The 16781-nt window shown below is 41.3% G+C and overlaps 1 protein-coding gene across 7 annotated transcripts; it reads right to left on the bottom strand.

The window, feature by feature from the left end:
- Positions 1 to 189: 189 nt before the first annotated feature.
- Positions 190 to 13059, bottom strand: Nmnat (nicotinamide mononucleotide adenylyltransferase). Of its 7 annotated transcripts, none has more exons than XR_013086505.1 (6): positions 12674 to 13028; positions 11856 to 12262; positions 11686 to 11787; positions 11441 to 11607; positions 6008 to 6070; positions 190 to 2344 (listed from the first exon to the last, which is right to left on the bottom strand). XR_013086505.1 is itself a non-coding variant. In XM_076821152.1 (6 exons), the coding sequence occupies exons 1-6, from the start codon at positions 12996 to 12998 to the stop codon at positions 4342 to 4344; spliced, it is 1389 nt and encodes a 462-aa protein (XP_076677267.1). In that variant the 5' UTR covers positions 12999 to 13040; the 3' UTR covers positions 4206 to 4341. The 7 variants fall into 7 exon arrangements, 6 of the variants coding, with proteins under 6 accessions (XP_076677268.1, XP_076677271.1, XP_076677267.1 ...); XM_076821152.1 differs by lacking the exons at positions 190 to 2344; positions 6008 to 6070 and adding exons at positions 4206 to 4371; positions 9957 to 10314 and having other exon boundaries at positions 12674 to 13040; XM_076821153.1 differs by lacking the exon at positions 6008 to 6070 and having other exon boundaries at positions 12674 to 13032.
- Between the last annotated feature and the right edge of the window lie 3722 nt (positions 13060 to 16781).

The raw sequence follows: 16781 nt of genomic DNA on the forward strand, positions 1-16781 counted from the left end.
GAAATGTTCCACGTCGGCGTTCGATCTACAAAACGTAAAAGTAAGACAAAGATCACCGGGCAAGATCAGTATTAGTATCGACCACTGTCTATCGATATTAATATTGAAAATTTACAACTAGAACAACGTCATAGACGACGTTATGGTAAACAGGGTTCAGGTGTGAAGCGACGAAATAAAAATTGCTCGTTTATTGGTGTCAATGAAATATAATTCTTCGTTTCCGATTTATTTATCTCCCCTTATACGTTCTCACAGATATACATGTTTTTTTTTTTACGACACTCACTAGATTAACATAGCATACAAACATATACAACGTGCGAACTATGTGAACTTCCTCGTCTTTCTTTTTTTCTTGTAGCTTTATATTTTGTAACTGGTACTTAGATTGAAGTATATTTATCGATAATCGTACTGGGATACGTCACATCGACCATCGATCCTGAAGCATGTCTTTGCGGGAAACTTATTAAAAATAAATTGCACGCGTTTAGGGCAGATCGGGCGGTGCACGTTGCGCTCGAGCATACTTTGATGATCCAGCCGCCGTATGTTACGCATTCAGCTCGATAATCAATTGAAACAAATACATTCCTCGATATCTTAGAATTATCTGGCACTTAGGTGAAAGACTGCGAAATAATTCGTACGATATTCGAATAAAATCGAAACGGATTCGTAGGTTTTTCTCATCCCCTTTGACTGCCATTCAGGCGAAGCTTGTCGCCGTTTCAGCTGAACACGATATCTGATGGGAAAAGCCCTTATCGAGCACTAACGTTGAACAAAAGTTCGCAAAATCTTATACCGAAAGAAAAACAGATCATGAAACGAGCGATGTGAAAAAACAGGCTCAACGACAACTTGAAAGCTTCTTCACTGTGATAAATATCGTTCGATTATTTTGTTGAAACAGCTAATGGGCTGTTCAAAATATTATAACACACAAGACTTTTTTAATTCCGAAAGTTCGTCAAATCTGACCAAAATATTCATTTTTCTTTACGATTTCTTATTGCGTATGTACTCGATAAACTTTGACTTCTGATTGTTCGGAGTTTCTTTAATTTGTAAAATTTAATAAAAGTAACAGGGACTCGAAAGAAACTTCAGGATTTTTTCATTTTCGGTGCATCCGTCTCTCTCTTTTCTTTCGTTCAAATTGCACGGAGCTAGAGTCGCGATTATTCGGGGTTTTTGATAAAATTCTAAGGTTCCTGAGAAGTTGGTGTGCAAAGCATTAATACGAAAAGTCACTGGTCAAAAGCAAAAGGTCTCTCGGTAGATTATCATCTAGACGCTCGTATACTATATATAATTACTCCTGGTTACAGATAAAAAAATTTCGTTAAAAAAATACTCAAATGTGCCAAACAGGCTAGCAAGCATGCCAAACATTTTATGCTTTCTGAGTTTCGAGCAAAACACTCTCTCGATCATTCTCTCTTTCTCTCATCATCATCACCTCTCTCTTCCCAACGTATACAAAATATGTATCGACTATTTTGATTTCCTCTTATACAATTCTCTCCCGTTACGCCCTCGCGTTTGGAGAACATTGAATTACAATTGCAACTCGCGAGATCCTCATTGAAAGTCCGTGGAAGTCCGTGAAATATGCGCTACCGTCCATAATTCATACTTCTCTCTGAAATTATTAGAAGAGACGCTTTCCTTCGTTATTAAACCGCGGACGTCTAAAAGAAACCACAGAAATTATTTCCATCACTATTTAGTAACAAAACCATTGAAATGTCGCAGAAGCATCCCCCTTTTTGTACATTATTTTCAATAAACTATCAATTGCCACGTTACTTGCAGAATTTGCCATAAATATTCCTCGAATTTGGGGTTTTAATTATACCTTATTATTAATAACTCCTTTACATCTCGAAATACAATTATATTTTTTGGCTCCCATAAATCCATTTCATATCAGAAAACATATTATAGAAAAGTATCTCGCCGCGAACTCTATGAAAAACATTAAAAGCCTCTGGACGGTAGCGCATGATCGAAGAAACAATCGCTGAAATGAAATTCTGTCTCCATCTAGCAGACAGTCTGTGATTTGAATTCAAATTCAACCACCGCCTTAGAATTAAAAATGAATCGTTGTTCGACCACCGGCGTTAACAAATGCTGGCGTTTCACGGAAGCTTAAATTTACAGCATCGGAAATATCGATTCGCGCGGGATGTAAAATTATAATACAGGAATTAATAGGTCAACAATTCATCAACGAACTGTCAGTTTCACTATCCTAGCGCTTGGACACGCATGACCATCGTCGATGACCATGACTCTTCTCGAAATGAAACCACTGTGTCTCGCAATCTCGCTGAAACAAGCACCAAAGCAAACATCGTTCCCATCGGCATGTTATTAAATCGTTACCCAAATTACACGCCTCGAGAGATTTTGCGCAACACTCGCTGCACCTAGGATTGTCGTAGCTATTGCAAAATTGCAGATACAACACGCAACAGTACAGTGTACCAGTAAAATAATCTACAGAGAATAGACAGGAGCGCATCCTAAAAGGTCGATGATTTCAATTCGATCTTGATCGCGCGAAGTCTTTAAGCATTGGATCCTTAAAGACCAGTCTGAACGCGCGACACACCACCTTTCTCTATTTTTTTAATCGCGTTAGCGCTGAAGAAGAATGATATTCAAAGCTAACGACAGTCGTTTTTCGTTTGGTCGGAAAGAATTATATATCTTCGCGTACCTTCGAGCCTACTTTATTGTTGAACCGTTGTTCAACACTCCCATAGAAAGTGAAAATAGAGATCTAGTAACAAGTTATGATAACGTGCCAGATATCAAAGAGCGTTTCTTCAAATATTAAAGTACGTGCTATTCATAATCATAACAAGCCTCCAAGTATTTCTGGATGTACAGGCTGAATGATCGAACGCTAAAAATCAAAGTATTCCGTAAACCATCGATGTTACAGAAAATCGTGCGTTATTTAGTATTTTTCAAATTTTATAACTCTTGGTACTTTCAACTGGTATAATGGGATTTTAACAGTTAACTTCGTTTGACACTATTTTCTATAATATTGATAATCTATCAAATATTTTCGACTTCAGCGTTGGAATACTCAGTCTGTAAAGATAAACTAATAAAAAATCTCCCATTTAATGGAAGCAGTGCTGGGGAGAATAGACGTTATACAGGAATAGATAACAAGAAATAATTCTTCCAATTAATTCAACGGTTCTAATTAAAATTAACGTTATATACTACATGCCTAAGTGGTATCTGAAACAAGCATACCGTTAATAAACTACACGAACACATAATAACGATTATCCGTATGAAATATGGATTTATTTTAAATTATTTTATCAGAATTTTTTCTTGAAAGATATGTTCATTTCCCTCGCGCGATTGATTTATTCGTCTCGGCTCTTGAGCCAGTGAAATTCAACAGATGCTCGGAATATAAAAAGATAGTAAAAGAGCAAAAGTCTGCTAAAACACTTCTCAGTGATGCGATCGGATTAAACACATATGTATCTACCAAGTATCAGTCAACTATATATTTTTGTTACAAATTCGTCCCACCTTCTTAACAACCCTCCAACCTTAATATTATAAAAATATTACATCCTATTTTATAACAGTCCACTGTTGTACTTCAGAAAAAGAATTCCAACATCAGCTCAGGTGCATCTCCTCGCTTCAAACCCCCAATAAAAAAAAAAGGAACATCAATAAAATTGTACTGGGAACAGACTTCGTACATCTCTATCAATATACTAGCAGCTTAAAAGAGCGTAAAACCGCTCGAAATAAATAAATAAATAAATAAATCCTGACAGAAGAGTCAGTCTACTATAAAACAGTGACCACGCTCGCCCACCAGCTGAACCTAAACGACGAAACAAACGTTTTCCCTCGAATGAATTCAGCTATAAATATTAAGTACTACTCGGTGCCAACACCAAAGAGGAATTATTCATTACTAACGGTACCTCGCCTTATACGAAACAAATGTTTAATAAACGAATCTCACGTGCTCCCCAGCACCGCAAGAAAAAATAGAGGAGAGGAACAAATGAAAAGTAAGGAAATCCTAGTCGCGGCTGGTTGCACAGCGGACCGTGAGTTTCTCGCGCGTACTAAAGCTTTTAATGGTCTCGTAGGCGTGTACGTTCTTGTTGTTGTTGATGTAGCTGTTGATGTTGTTGCTGTTAGCCGTGCTACTAACGCCGTTACTATCGCGATTGTTGTTAGTAGCAGTATTAGTACGTTTAGCAGTAAGGCAGGGGCCGCATCGGATTGGCATGGGTCGAGCAGCAACGAGACAGTCAACTATCTGTCTTACAGTAGGCATGCAGGTTTTGCTGTACCCTGGAAAACACATATCACATGCTCCATCAGAATCGAACCACACATCGACTTCTATCACGCCATCGGGGATTTATTCTCTGGCAACCGTTCCTCCAAACGAATTGGAGTAAGCGAAAAAGGGAAGACTATAGTTGCGGGCTGACTACTTATTCTTAGGGTTGAAATTGAGAAAGAGATAGGCAGGGGACGACTGTTCTTTTTGCTTTCAATGCTTTCACAGTGGACTTTGCGTAGACTTCAATTGAATTTGGATTAGGGAATTTTGAATATTCGGAATTGAGCCACTCTGTGAACGGAATCACTTTGATTATTGCGTAATTAGTGATTCTAACTGAAATTGGATCAGACGCTCCTAGTTTTCGAGATTTTCAAATTATCCGTAGTTTTCTTAATTGAAATATTTTTCTTATTCGATTCTTAATTATACTTTTCTTCGTTACTAATTTCTGAAAGTTTGCAGGGACAGTGCGTTCTGATTTTTTGAAAACTGCGAGTTGAGTAAAACATCTCTTTCTTCAATCTTCAAAAACGTTGGTAAGGAAAGAGGGGCGAACGGGAAGTCTTCTCGACATTAACGATTGCATGATAGAAGTCGCGATGGCCGAAACACATTTCACGTGTCTCACGAAATAATGGAAAGTACAGACAGAAAGAAACGAAGATACAGGAATAGAAAAAGAAGCGGAGTCGGTCCAAAACAGATACAAGGGGCGGCCTAAGGCCGTTTTATTCGCACTCAGGAAGCACTTTGTGAATTAACCCTTTGCGGCCGAGTTTCGTGACGCTTCTGAGCGGTCGTGTCGTTATCAGTAGCAACTTTCTCATAACTCTACGCTTTTTACTCCTCGCTTTCGTAATAAAAATAAATAACACATACACGTGTGTATATCCTCTAGAAATATAACAATAGAATTTAGAAATTTACATCCCCCTCGTCGGTACAACGGCTTTCATCAACGGAATTACGCCCCCAAAGGGTTAAACGTTCGATATCGCCAGCTTGAGCAATTCATCGCCACCCTCGTCTATCTACGTCACTATACAATAACAAGAAGAGCGAACAGTGTCTGTTTAAGTGGAGGGGATGAAGAAATAAGATTTGCGTACCAAGACTAACAAAAAGAAGGGGTTTGGGGGGGGGAGGGGTTGTCGACAGGAATGGACATTTGGTCCCCAAAAAAATATAAAAAAAAAAACAAAAAGGATCGCTTCTCGCAAAAGAGTCATTCCCAAACACGATGCTCCTCGACAGTGGCTGGTCGAAAGGTCTCATTGCTGGCAGAATAATATGTAAATTAGGCACTATGTAACACAGGTACGCCTAAGAAGCTCAGCCATAATTCCAAACAATGATGATTCGCTTCCATTGCACCTAAGCGTAACGCGGATCTCGTCCAATGAGTCGGAGCGTGTGAAAAAAAAAAAGTATGAAATAAAACTGTTACTAATAGAGATATCCGTTCGACGAAACCCGAGCGGACGATTTCATCACAGTTAGATGCAGTGGAGGTTCACTGTGAGAACAGTAATCGCTGGAGGGGTTTCTCAAGCGAAGTTCATGACAGAGAGGCGCATGACACCGTGCAACAGGATACAAGATACAAAGGAAAGAGAGATTTATCAAACTGATACTTACAAAGAGAGGTGGTAACAGTACAGTCGTCAATCTCAATCAAAAACATTCTTTTACCCGACGAATCTAGAAGAAATACAGAAGGGGTACATGTTTTGGGGGTTGAAAGCTCAGTTTACCGAATTTCCCACGCCGAATTCTTTTTACAATAAATATATCGCGCAATTGGCACAAATGTTCAAACACGACCTCTCAAAATTCCATCTAGATTCACTCAGACAGAAGTTGATTGAGATCAACTGCGTCTGATTCCACATCCTCTCCTTGCTAGGATCAAATAACTCGAAGTACTTTAAATTTTACATCGCGCGAAAGTCACGAAATTAATCGTTTCTATCTCTCTCTCTCTCTTTCTCTCGATTCCTTTAACGTTAGAAAGTGCCGGCGATTAAAAACTATATACTGACATGGCGTCCGAAATAGTAAAAATCACGATCTAAAAAGGGTATCAAAAAACAATTGGCACGTATGTTCTCAATAAAAGTCATTTGGCAGACGTGTTCGTTACGGATGAAGACACTCGGTCGTAACGTTAAAGTAACCAATACACGGGGGCTCTCGTCGATCCCGTCGTTAAAAACTCCGTTCCGATGGTGTCCGGGAAGGTGGAAATCAGTCCGAGCAGATCCCTGAAACGCTTTCACCGATCGATGTACCGCAGCCCATCGTATCACTTAATATAGTTCGTAGAATATTTTATAATTAATTGAAACGATCTTCCGTAGTATTGACACGTTATTAGGATTGTCTCGATAATTTTACCGCTTTTCCGTGCACGTGCGCTGCCAAGAGCGTTCGTGGAACTCGGTGCATTCCTCCGACGAGAGCCTTCCACCACTTTCTCGGTACCCTCGCTCTCTATTCTAACATCTCGAGGCTTACTCCTCAACGCACGTGCTAGCGAAACGTTCGTCGCGTCTACGTCGGTTAATTCCGTTCAACAGCGGCGTCGCTTAAATTAGTTCGTTACCCCATTAACATAACATAGTATCGTTTTCTTCTTTGCGTTCTCTAAAGGAGTTTCACGAAGGCCTGTGTGTTCTCGGTATGCATATTAGACTCGTTTAGAACTCTTCCTATTTACGACGATCAACGTGCTGCTTAATAATAACGACTTTGAGATCCCATTTCGTCCACGACCTTCTCCGTCGATACCGGAAGGTCTCACGAATCATTTCAATTGGACATTGGAACCAGCAGGGTCGTATGGCAACGCCGTGGGCGCTCGTTCTCGCTCGAATGCGGCCCGTTACCCCGAGTTCAATGTCCAGGTATACGGATTCGTCGGCTAATCTCTATCGTACCGTGAAAAATCTTGTATCTCCTGAAGGCGATATATATATATAAGTTACCGGTTTTGCAGGTGACCTAAGAGTTCCATCTACAATTCGTGTCACATATATGTGCGTGGTATCCGTAACTTTGCTTAACTAACGCGAGCGGTCCTCCGTCCTGATAAATTCCCATCCGTCGTTCATTAATCGCGCGCAGTGGTCGATTACAGAGCAGTTTCCTTCTCGCTGATTATCTTGATGCCGTGCTTCGTGAGGATCATCTTCACAGTCTCGTTGTCCCTGATGTTCGGCCTGCCAGTCCAGTCGACGGCCACGCGGGCCTCGTCCTCTATGCCCAGGCTCTCGACCAGCGAGTCCAGGTTGTCCGTCGAGGAATCCACGTACCGCACGTTGTCCGCGGACCTCTGCAACGACTTGCACCTCCTCGAACTCTTGGAAGCGCGTATGTTGTCCGCGGAGCCGATCAGCTTGCTGTTCTTCGACCTGAGGACTTTGTCGCTGCTCCTGCCGGGCACCTTCGCCAATTGAAGATTGTCCACCGAGGAGTAGCGCCTCTTGTCCTGGGAAACGTTCACCTGATCCTCGGGCTTCTTCCTCAGCAGGGAACCTTTGCGGCTCATTCGCCTGGAGCCGCTGGTCAGGATGGCTATTTCGTCCTTCGGGATGAAATACTTGTCCCGCGACTTCTTCTTGCCGACAGGTACTTCGGACAGAGTGAGGGACTTCGACAGGTACTTCGCACCCGCCTGGTCGCCTAGTGGTCGATCGTCCACCGAGTATGGTCGGCATAGGATCCCGCAGTTCTCGATTTCGAAGCTGTCGTCGTCTAATGTTGGATCTGTTGCAACGCTATCAACGGTCCTGCAGCTATCCTTGGGAATACTCTTCGGGGACGACTCGAGCACTCGATCGTGCGCGGAATCCCTCGAACTCTGTGTCGCCGGGAAGGTTGCCTCCTGGTCGGGGTTGAAAGTGGCGCACAGCTCGCCGCAAATCTCGCAGATCTCGCAGAGCTGGTCGCAATCGGTGGCCGCCACGATCTTTCTGTCCAGTGTATCAGTAGACTCCTGGAGGTTCCAGGAGCTGCAGATATCGCACTCGGTCGAATCCTCGTCGACGATGGAGCTGCAATTCGAACGCAGAGTGTAGAAATTGTCTGTGGTCGGGCTGGCGATTCCTTCCTCCGTTCTCAGGGACATCTCGTTCACGTAGCAGCAGACGGAACAAAATTCCTCTGTCTGCATATCCAGGTCATTAGCCGTGAGCAATTGCGACGTGCTGTCAGCTTTAGAAGGATCTTCGTAGCAGACCTCTTGGATCTTCTTTATCGACTCATAGCTCTTCGACTTCTTCGAGAAGACCTCGTCGGACCTCGACCTTCGTCTGGACACTGTTCTAGAATCGCTCGTGGCGATCACGGAGTCGAGGCTTCCCTTGATATCAGCGTTGTACCTATGCGCCGTCTTCGTCCTATCATCACGGATAATACCAACCTCGTGGATCTTCGAACTGCTCGCGGTTCTCTGACCACTCGACCGCGAAGACTTCCCTTCTTTCCTGGGGCTCTTGGCTCTCGAGGTGGATACTTTGGACGAGGACTTTGACACCGTTTTGTAAAACGTTTCCTCCGACTGGGTACAAGAATCGGTGCTCTTCTTCTCAGCTTTGTTGCTATCTTTAACCTGCTTCTCCTCGTTCTCGCTGCCATATAGCCGCATCTGGCCGCCCTTGGTCTTCCTTGGACTCTTCCGGGAGTTCACGACAGACTTCACATACTTACCGTCTATCTCCAGGTTCACGTCCCTCTTCGTGGACGTCGTGTCCAAAGCCAACGAGTCGTCCGAGCCCTCTTTCGCGTTCTCAAACACGTCGTCGACTATTTCCTGTATCTTGACCGTGCTCTCTTCGCACACAGACGTCGGCATAGGCGACTGCACCAAGAGGCTCAGCTTGTCGATGCTCCCGTCGGGCTCGCCCTTGTATATCGTGATCTCGCCCTTACCTTGGACCCCGTTCTCATCCAAGATCAAGGTCGCGCGATCTTTTTCGAAGGGATTGTGAATCATAGCGCTAACCAGAACTAACACCTGCGTGTTGGAGCGTCGAACGCTGTCGGCGGGGAAGCCGTCTTGCTCGACGACATCCATGCTCTCCCTCCGACCAGCGTTCTCGCCCTTGGGGAGCGCGGCTACCCGCTGATTCCCCATCGAATCGTTCATGCAACAGCGCTCCTCTCCTAGCCGCGAATCCTCGTTTTGTTCTCGGCTCTCGTCCTCCGCCGTGTCGTCTAAACCGTACCGCGTCAGCCTGTAATCCTCTTTGTCCACGCTGAAGTCCGAGAGAGCGCATTCATGCCGGCCGCTGTTATCCACGGACGCAGGGAGAGCCGAGGACGAAACTGAAGATTTATTCTCGGGATCCTCCTTGTCTCTACTTAATCCTACATCGACGCTATCGTCCGCGGGCATCGCTCCAATTCTATCCTCGTCCGACTTAACGCAATCTATCGCACCGGCGCAGGCGTTCGCGCTACTCTTCGTGGTAGCCTCGTGTTTGGACGAGGTGGCGACGCACGTAGAGACCTGTTCCACCTGACACGGTCGGGGTTGCACCCTTACGACCTTCCTGACCTTCCTATCATCGTCAGCGAAACCTACCTCGTCGAGGATCTGCGACTCGCCGGTTTCGGTGGCGATGATCTGTTTCGCGAGGCCTGGATACGCGGCCTTCACGGTGGTTAAGTGTTTGGCGTTACCGTTCTCGGCGACGAGCGCGTTAATGAATTTCTCGCGCGCCTCCTCGAGGCCGCCGTGCCGGGAAGCCACGCACGCCACGCTCGTCGCGTTCTGGATATTCTTACGCAGAACCGCATCGGGCACGTCGATGGATATTATTTCGATCGGACTCGGGGATTCCATGGTTACGTCGCTAGGCGACGGCGTGAGAAAGGTGCTTTGATACTTGGAATCAATGTTCAAGTAATTATTCGCGTTGGGCGAGGTCAGTTCCAACTTACTTCAGTGTCCAAGCAGATTGGCAGCGTGAAAAACAAGACACTATATTTTACATGGTCCTCGTTAATCGAGCGATTGCTCGCTGTAAACCAAATTCATGCTTGAAGGCTTCGACAGATCTTATTCATGGTGTTTAATCATTTTTGTGGAAATGTCATTGGAGTTTAGCGATTTTCAGAAGCACACACGTAATGTTGCTTTAGTATTGTTTTAATTTGGGGAGGAAAGAACGTTACGCCTTCAGCCATGAATAGGTGTGCTTATCTTAAAAACAGATTCAATATAATTTTATACATATTGTGACGTAAGGAATGTAAAATAATGCAGTTGCTACAATTTATTCGTAATTACAGTGCTATGGGAATTGATCCCTGAAAATTCAGCTTACATACAAATGGAAGACTCTTAGGCTAGACTAATTTATTATTTTGTAACATTTGTACGGTGCACGTTAACCCTTCTAAAGTTGAATCAATTATTTTATGTGGGCAAAGACTATAAATATTTAAACGAATCAATAAAATTGAATATTTTAGATACTAAGATTTATTGAGCAACGAGATGAGGTATTTAATTGTAAATAATTTCATTAAAAATAGATAGATCATTTCGGGTGCATATATTTTATATTCTCCTGCAAAATGACCCTGCTAAGCTTAAACTGCTTTTGCAGCGTCTCCTATGCTATTAAAAAATTATAAAAAAAGAGCATTTGATAGATTTTTAGAGCATCTACGTTAGTGTATAAATATGTACATTCATTGTATATCCTCCAACTCCATATTCGTGAAAAACTGATATACCGATTAAAGATATTTTTATTGTTCACTTTTCGATTTATTCGATAGATCGGTAATACTGAGTACTAAAAGGGTTAAACTTTGGCCATAGAATATATAATTATATAAATATAATATCACTTTGTAAAACGGCTTTACAACATTATAGATCAACCAGCTTTACTCTAAACTCACCAACTACGTGGAATATGAGTGCTACAAAAATGTGCACTCTTCTCGTACAAAATACATAAAAATAAATTCTTGTTTAAATCTACTAAAAGATGTACTATTAAGTTGCCAGTATTTATGCGAGCTACCATTTCAGTTAAATTGTGTTAAACTCACATTGTCGACGGTGTCGTCTTTGCATCATAAATCCCGTGTTTATAGACATAATCGATCACAGCATCTTGTAGGAGATATCTGACACTCTCGCCTCGCTTTAAAGCCCTCCGTATCCGAGTCGAGCTAACTTCGTTTGGAATCCATTCGGTTACTATGTATATATTGTGCTGCGCATACAACAAACAACACAGAAATTAAGAGTACGTAAAAATCGTGATTACCAAATTTCAGGAATAATTAATTACCATATGTCTGGAAAGAATATCAGAGTCGTATATAAACTTATTGGGATTAGAACCTTCCCTGGTGATAACGACAAGACCATGTTCGCCGACGATTGCGTCGATCTGTAAACAAAAAAAAATTTCAAGTACCTCCTCAAGTTTTTAAAGATAACGGCCAAAAATGGACTTACATCTTCTTCGGCCCAAAGATCGTACGTTCCAAAACTCTCCAGCAAGTCGGCGCCGCACAGTAGTTTTATTTGGATCGGAGTGTGATCGGAGCTGTTTTTCACGTTCTCCGGTATCCATTCCAAATCCTCGATTGGTATGCGATTAAGGTTGTTGGTGTCGAACATCACGGAGTTTAACAGATTCTGATGGTGCTGCAAACTGAGTCTAGTCTTCGTCCAACCATTTTGCCTAGTCTCCCAACTGCTCAGTCGAATCCAATCGCTGTTCTGCAAGGCGAACCTTAGCATGGCGCACCTGTGCGACGCGCTCGCAAGTTCTTTCTTGGCGTAAGCATCGTGCACCGGAGATATAACGCCGCCAACCACAATATGCGTTCCCATTCGATGAAGGTGATCCCTGGCTATTTCTACAAATTATATGGAACAAAAAGACATTTTACTTCTTTGTGTATATTTTGTAGAAAATGTATAAATTCGGTAAGACAGCATTGGAATCGCGAGATACGAGAAAATTTCTCCTTACAAGGCAAGGCTTCGCAGATACTTCAAATTATTCTATTAATAAGGAGTTTTATTTACAAATTCGTTTAATATCCAGTGATTGTGAAAAAGGGTCTTTCGGGTTTCAAAATAATTTCTATATTGGGCAATGACATCAACTTGAATTGTTTACACAGTGTTATCTTAAACAGTAGTCTCGATTTATTTGTATAGTCAACAATGATGACATGCAAAACTCGTGTTCTCTATTACGCGTATATTAAAGGGTATTGTTTTTACGGGAAGACAAGATATTGATTATAATGATATATATGTACCAAACATTCTTAAGTGCATATTGGTCGGAGGGTTATAACTGCCACACGACATAAGAATAACACGCGTTGGTGCCATTTCTTCTCCTTCTATTGCGCTGCATGTGCTGACAGCAGTTCTACCGGACTGCTTACGCTTCCTCCTCGATGTGTTTTGCAGAGGAAATACAGGACATTTAGGACGATGCGTAGCAAAACGAGATAAATCGTTAAACGACGAACCTCCGTGACAACCCAACACACTGTACAGACTACACACTGGCTGACGTTTCAGCCATATTTGAGACGGTACAGCCAACGTATTCACTTGAGAAATTGTTCGTAACATAATAATTGTAAAAAACACTTAGAACTACGTAAAAAATTATTTATTGCTCCCTTTTAATTCTTACATAATTTAACAACTCCTGTAGTCAATTAAGATACTTGTAGGCGATATTCAGTTGTTCATTTGATGCACGTTGCAATTCCGCCAATTTCCTTCGAAGTGACTCTGTGACAGAACCTATATTATTAACTGGAAAAGCTAATCCATCCGCATCAATGTTTTAGGACAGGATAGACATATTATTTGGTGGGATATCGTGGGAGGAAGGCTAGATTGTCGATTTAACCTAAAATTATAGTGATAATTCGCGATGTGCGTACAAAGAATGGAAAGGTACGGTGGAAGAACACAGAAGCTATTTCTGCATTCGAATTTACAAGGATAACCAGTTATTAGAAGCAGGAAGTAACTAGAGTGTAAGTGATTTTTCTTTCAAGCTTCAACACTTAGTTTACTCCGACTAGAGTAATTACACGAATGCATTTCTATGCTTACGATCAATCTAAATCGTAACGACAATGAATATTTAAACTGACAATTGAAGTTAATTTTTTTTTTAAATCTGTGGCGTTATGAACCATTGGAATTCGAGTTTGAAACAGACCACGGACCCGATATGTAAACGAGGTTACAAACGTAGTCTGTTTCAGTCTAGTGGCGGTCTTTGTATCGACAGCACGCTCAGTGTTATACTCTATCCGTTCTTGCATAAAGTTTTCGAATTTGGACACCTAACCAATACGAATGAAATTTAACTTCGATTTTTATATGCTTTTGCAATAGTATCATACGTTCAACTAAATATTTAATTAATATCGCGAGGGAAAACGTATAGCTTTCGCTGCTGCTTGTGTTAATTTTTCTGTAATTCTTGCTTCGTAATTACTACTGCGGTACGTAACGCTCTTTTTGAAATTAACATACAACTTTCATAATAAGTCCTGCATTCGAGTTTATTTAAAGATCATAAACTTTATGAATGTGCGTATGTGTCATAGGTTTTTGGTTACGTGGGAAAAAGTGGAACGAACGGAACCTTGCAATGGCGCCAAAATGCACAGTCGATACCCATGATGCTTTCGATAATCGAAGCAGCAACTTCAGAGTGTTTGGCAAACCGCGTTTACAGGCTGACGTAGGTAAGCATGCACTCTTAGTTCTTAAACGATTTTATTCAACTTTCATCCTCTGTTTGCATATATGTTTGTTTGTATGTTCGTTTGGTTTAAATTTAGAAACTCAAAAAGAATAATTTTATACTTTTTAGTGGATTTTAAATAAAATCATTCAACTTAATTTAATTATTCAACATTTTCTTATATATATTTTTTATTTAATTATTATAATAGATAATTGTCATTGTTAATGGGTTTAGCTTTCACTATTAGTTTCTAAGCAATCAAGGCAAAAGTAACAGTGCGTTAAAATACTTAGGTTATTATATTTACTCGAATTTGGTACCTATTACTTTAACCTCTTTTATAACACTATGGTATTTTATCAAATATCGTAAAAATGTTGCGAATAATTTGAATATTCGAATAATTTGAATAATTTCGAAAACGAATAATTTCTTCGAATATTCGAATTCTCTAATATGACTGAAACATTGTTGGAACTCATTTTTCGTTTCCCTCAATATGTGCACTCTTTTCTTTAGACTCGTTAATTTCACATTCGCGCGTAATACAACCGCAAAGTTGGCCGCGCAGAAAAGTTTTTTTTTTCTCTCTAGAGCACCGTGGCTTTAATTATAATTGCTCGAGTATACAGCGAAGTTAGAGCCAGCATTGTTACGCATTTAAAATTCTTCTAGAGCCCCTACGCTCTCGTTGCTCTCCAACCACGGGAGTAGAGTAAAATTTCGCTCGCGTCTAACAACTTTCAGTTGCGTTGGTGAATCTTTCCCTTCGTATTTTCGTTCATTAGAACGGCATTCGATTCAGCGGGGCCAACCACGGTCGAAAGAACCGCCGCTTGCTCTCGCGTAAGAAAATGTCGAGTGTACACGTAATTAGTAACTCGTTTAATGAGTTTTTGTGTTAAGCGGGCCATGAAAGTACTTGCGATACAGTTTTGATAATACAATTAAGTACTGTAGGAGGTTTTAAATATATATTTTAACTGCACCAAATCTTCCAGTAGCTGAGTAGGGGAGACCGGGGCTAAAAGTTCCGGGGGTAAGTTGTTCCGACGGCTCTATCTTCAAAATAAAAAGAGCGTTGTACTTTAAATTATTTTTTCCGCGTGAGTTGATCACGCCACTCTCTCGCCCATTTTAATTGCGTCCGCGACAGCGAATTGTGTGGTTGTAAGCAAGGACCTATTAGTCGCGTACCAGATAAGTAAAAATTTTTCTATCATTACATTTTGGTCTATTTCAATTATTTAACGTCGATATTATAGATTGAATCGTTCTTATGGATCAAATGACATTTAAGAACATGGTGTAATAGGGTTTATCGTTTGAATACATGTATAAGCAGAATAGTCTTTGAAATTGCTACATGTGTCGGTAGGGGCTAGTTGTTACCGTGACTTGGGGCACGTTGGTACCGTAAAAACTTGCCCCGCCGCAAATAGGTCTATGAAGATAGCACCCCCAAATTCGATTTTTTAAAAAAACTCAACGGCATTCGTTTGTTCATCGTATGCCCATGTTTGTCCATAAAAAAATTTCGTTTGCCCACCCTTCAAAAAAAAAAAATTATGGCAAAAAAAAATTTGCATCAGCACCCCCATGAAAACATTTTAATGATTTCTCGGTGGGAAATGATTGTCCTTCGTTTGCCCACGTTTGCCCATAAAAAATTTTTTTTTTGCCCACCCTCCAAAAAAAGTTATGAACAAAATAAAAAATTTGTCTTCATCACCCATCATGAATGTATTTCAATTTTTTAATAGAAGGATACGAATGTACCCGACCTGGCCACGTTTGCCCACTCTCAGATTTCATTTGCCCACCCTCCAGAATTTAAATAAAAAATAAAAACCTCGAAAAGAAGGGTACAGGTGAAGCGATCGCGTTAAAGTTCGATTTTTCTGGAAAATATTATCGAAATCGTTCTTTCAACGATGCAGTTCATTAGTTTAGATGTAAAAGAGATTTGCCCATGCATTAATTTCGTATGCCCACCCTCCAGAATCGAATTATTAATAATGATAGCCAAGAAGTGCGTCGTTGGAAAGAATTCGAGACTATCGCAGACATTTGTTTACGTTTCGGCAGTGGCACTCGGCGCTGCTACCCTTTAGGATATCAACACTGCGTGTCGTCATCGAACGTGCCGAAACGTAAACAGATGTCTGCGATACCCTCGAATTCCTTCCAACGACGCACGAAAGTCGGTCGGTCTACAGAGTTCGGACGCAACTCTTGCAAGACCGTGCATTCATTTACGGTTTGTGAAGTAACTGTGAGATTATATTATTTTCCGTTGTGCGATATCATTGCGGTAATTAGTGAAAAATGACTAGATAACCACTCTGGTGTTATTCTGCACATGCTGCAGATGTGTGAAAAGTGTGAAGTGTTCGATGAGCGATACAAATTTAAGTGTCGTTCCAATAAAGTGAGAAAGAAGTGTGTGCAACATTTTTTGGATAACATGTCACCAAACACCTTCAACCTTTACGGTAAGTACAATTGATTTTGATAATTCATTCGGGAAAAAACGAACGGAAAGGTATTCGGTTCAACGGGTACCGCACTTCTTGGCTATCTTTATTAATAATTCGATTCTGGAGGGTGGGCATACGAAATTAATGGATGGGCAAATCTCT

This window comes from Andrena cerasifolii, chromosome 10 (genome assembly GCF_050908995.1).
Source record: "Andrena cerasifolii isolate SP2316 chromosome 10, iyAndCera1_principal, whole genome shotgun sequence".
Lineage (NCBI taxonomy): Eukaryota > Metazoa > Arthropoda > Insecta > Hymenoptera > Andrenidae > Andrena > Andrena cerasifolii.

Coding starts and splice junctions, on each gene's coding strand:
- Nmnat (XM_076821151.1), bottom strand. CDS start 12,998: ATGTTACGAACAATTTCTCAAGTGAATACGTTGGCTGTACCGTCTCAA. Junction 11,788..11,855: donor ATCTTTGGGCCGAAGAAGAT/GTAAGTCCATTT, acceptor TTTTGTTTACAG/ATCGACGCAATCGTCGGCGA. Junction 11,608..11,685: donor ATATTCTTTCCAGACATATG/GTAATTAATTAT, acceptor TTGTATGCGCAG/CACAATATATACATAGTAAC.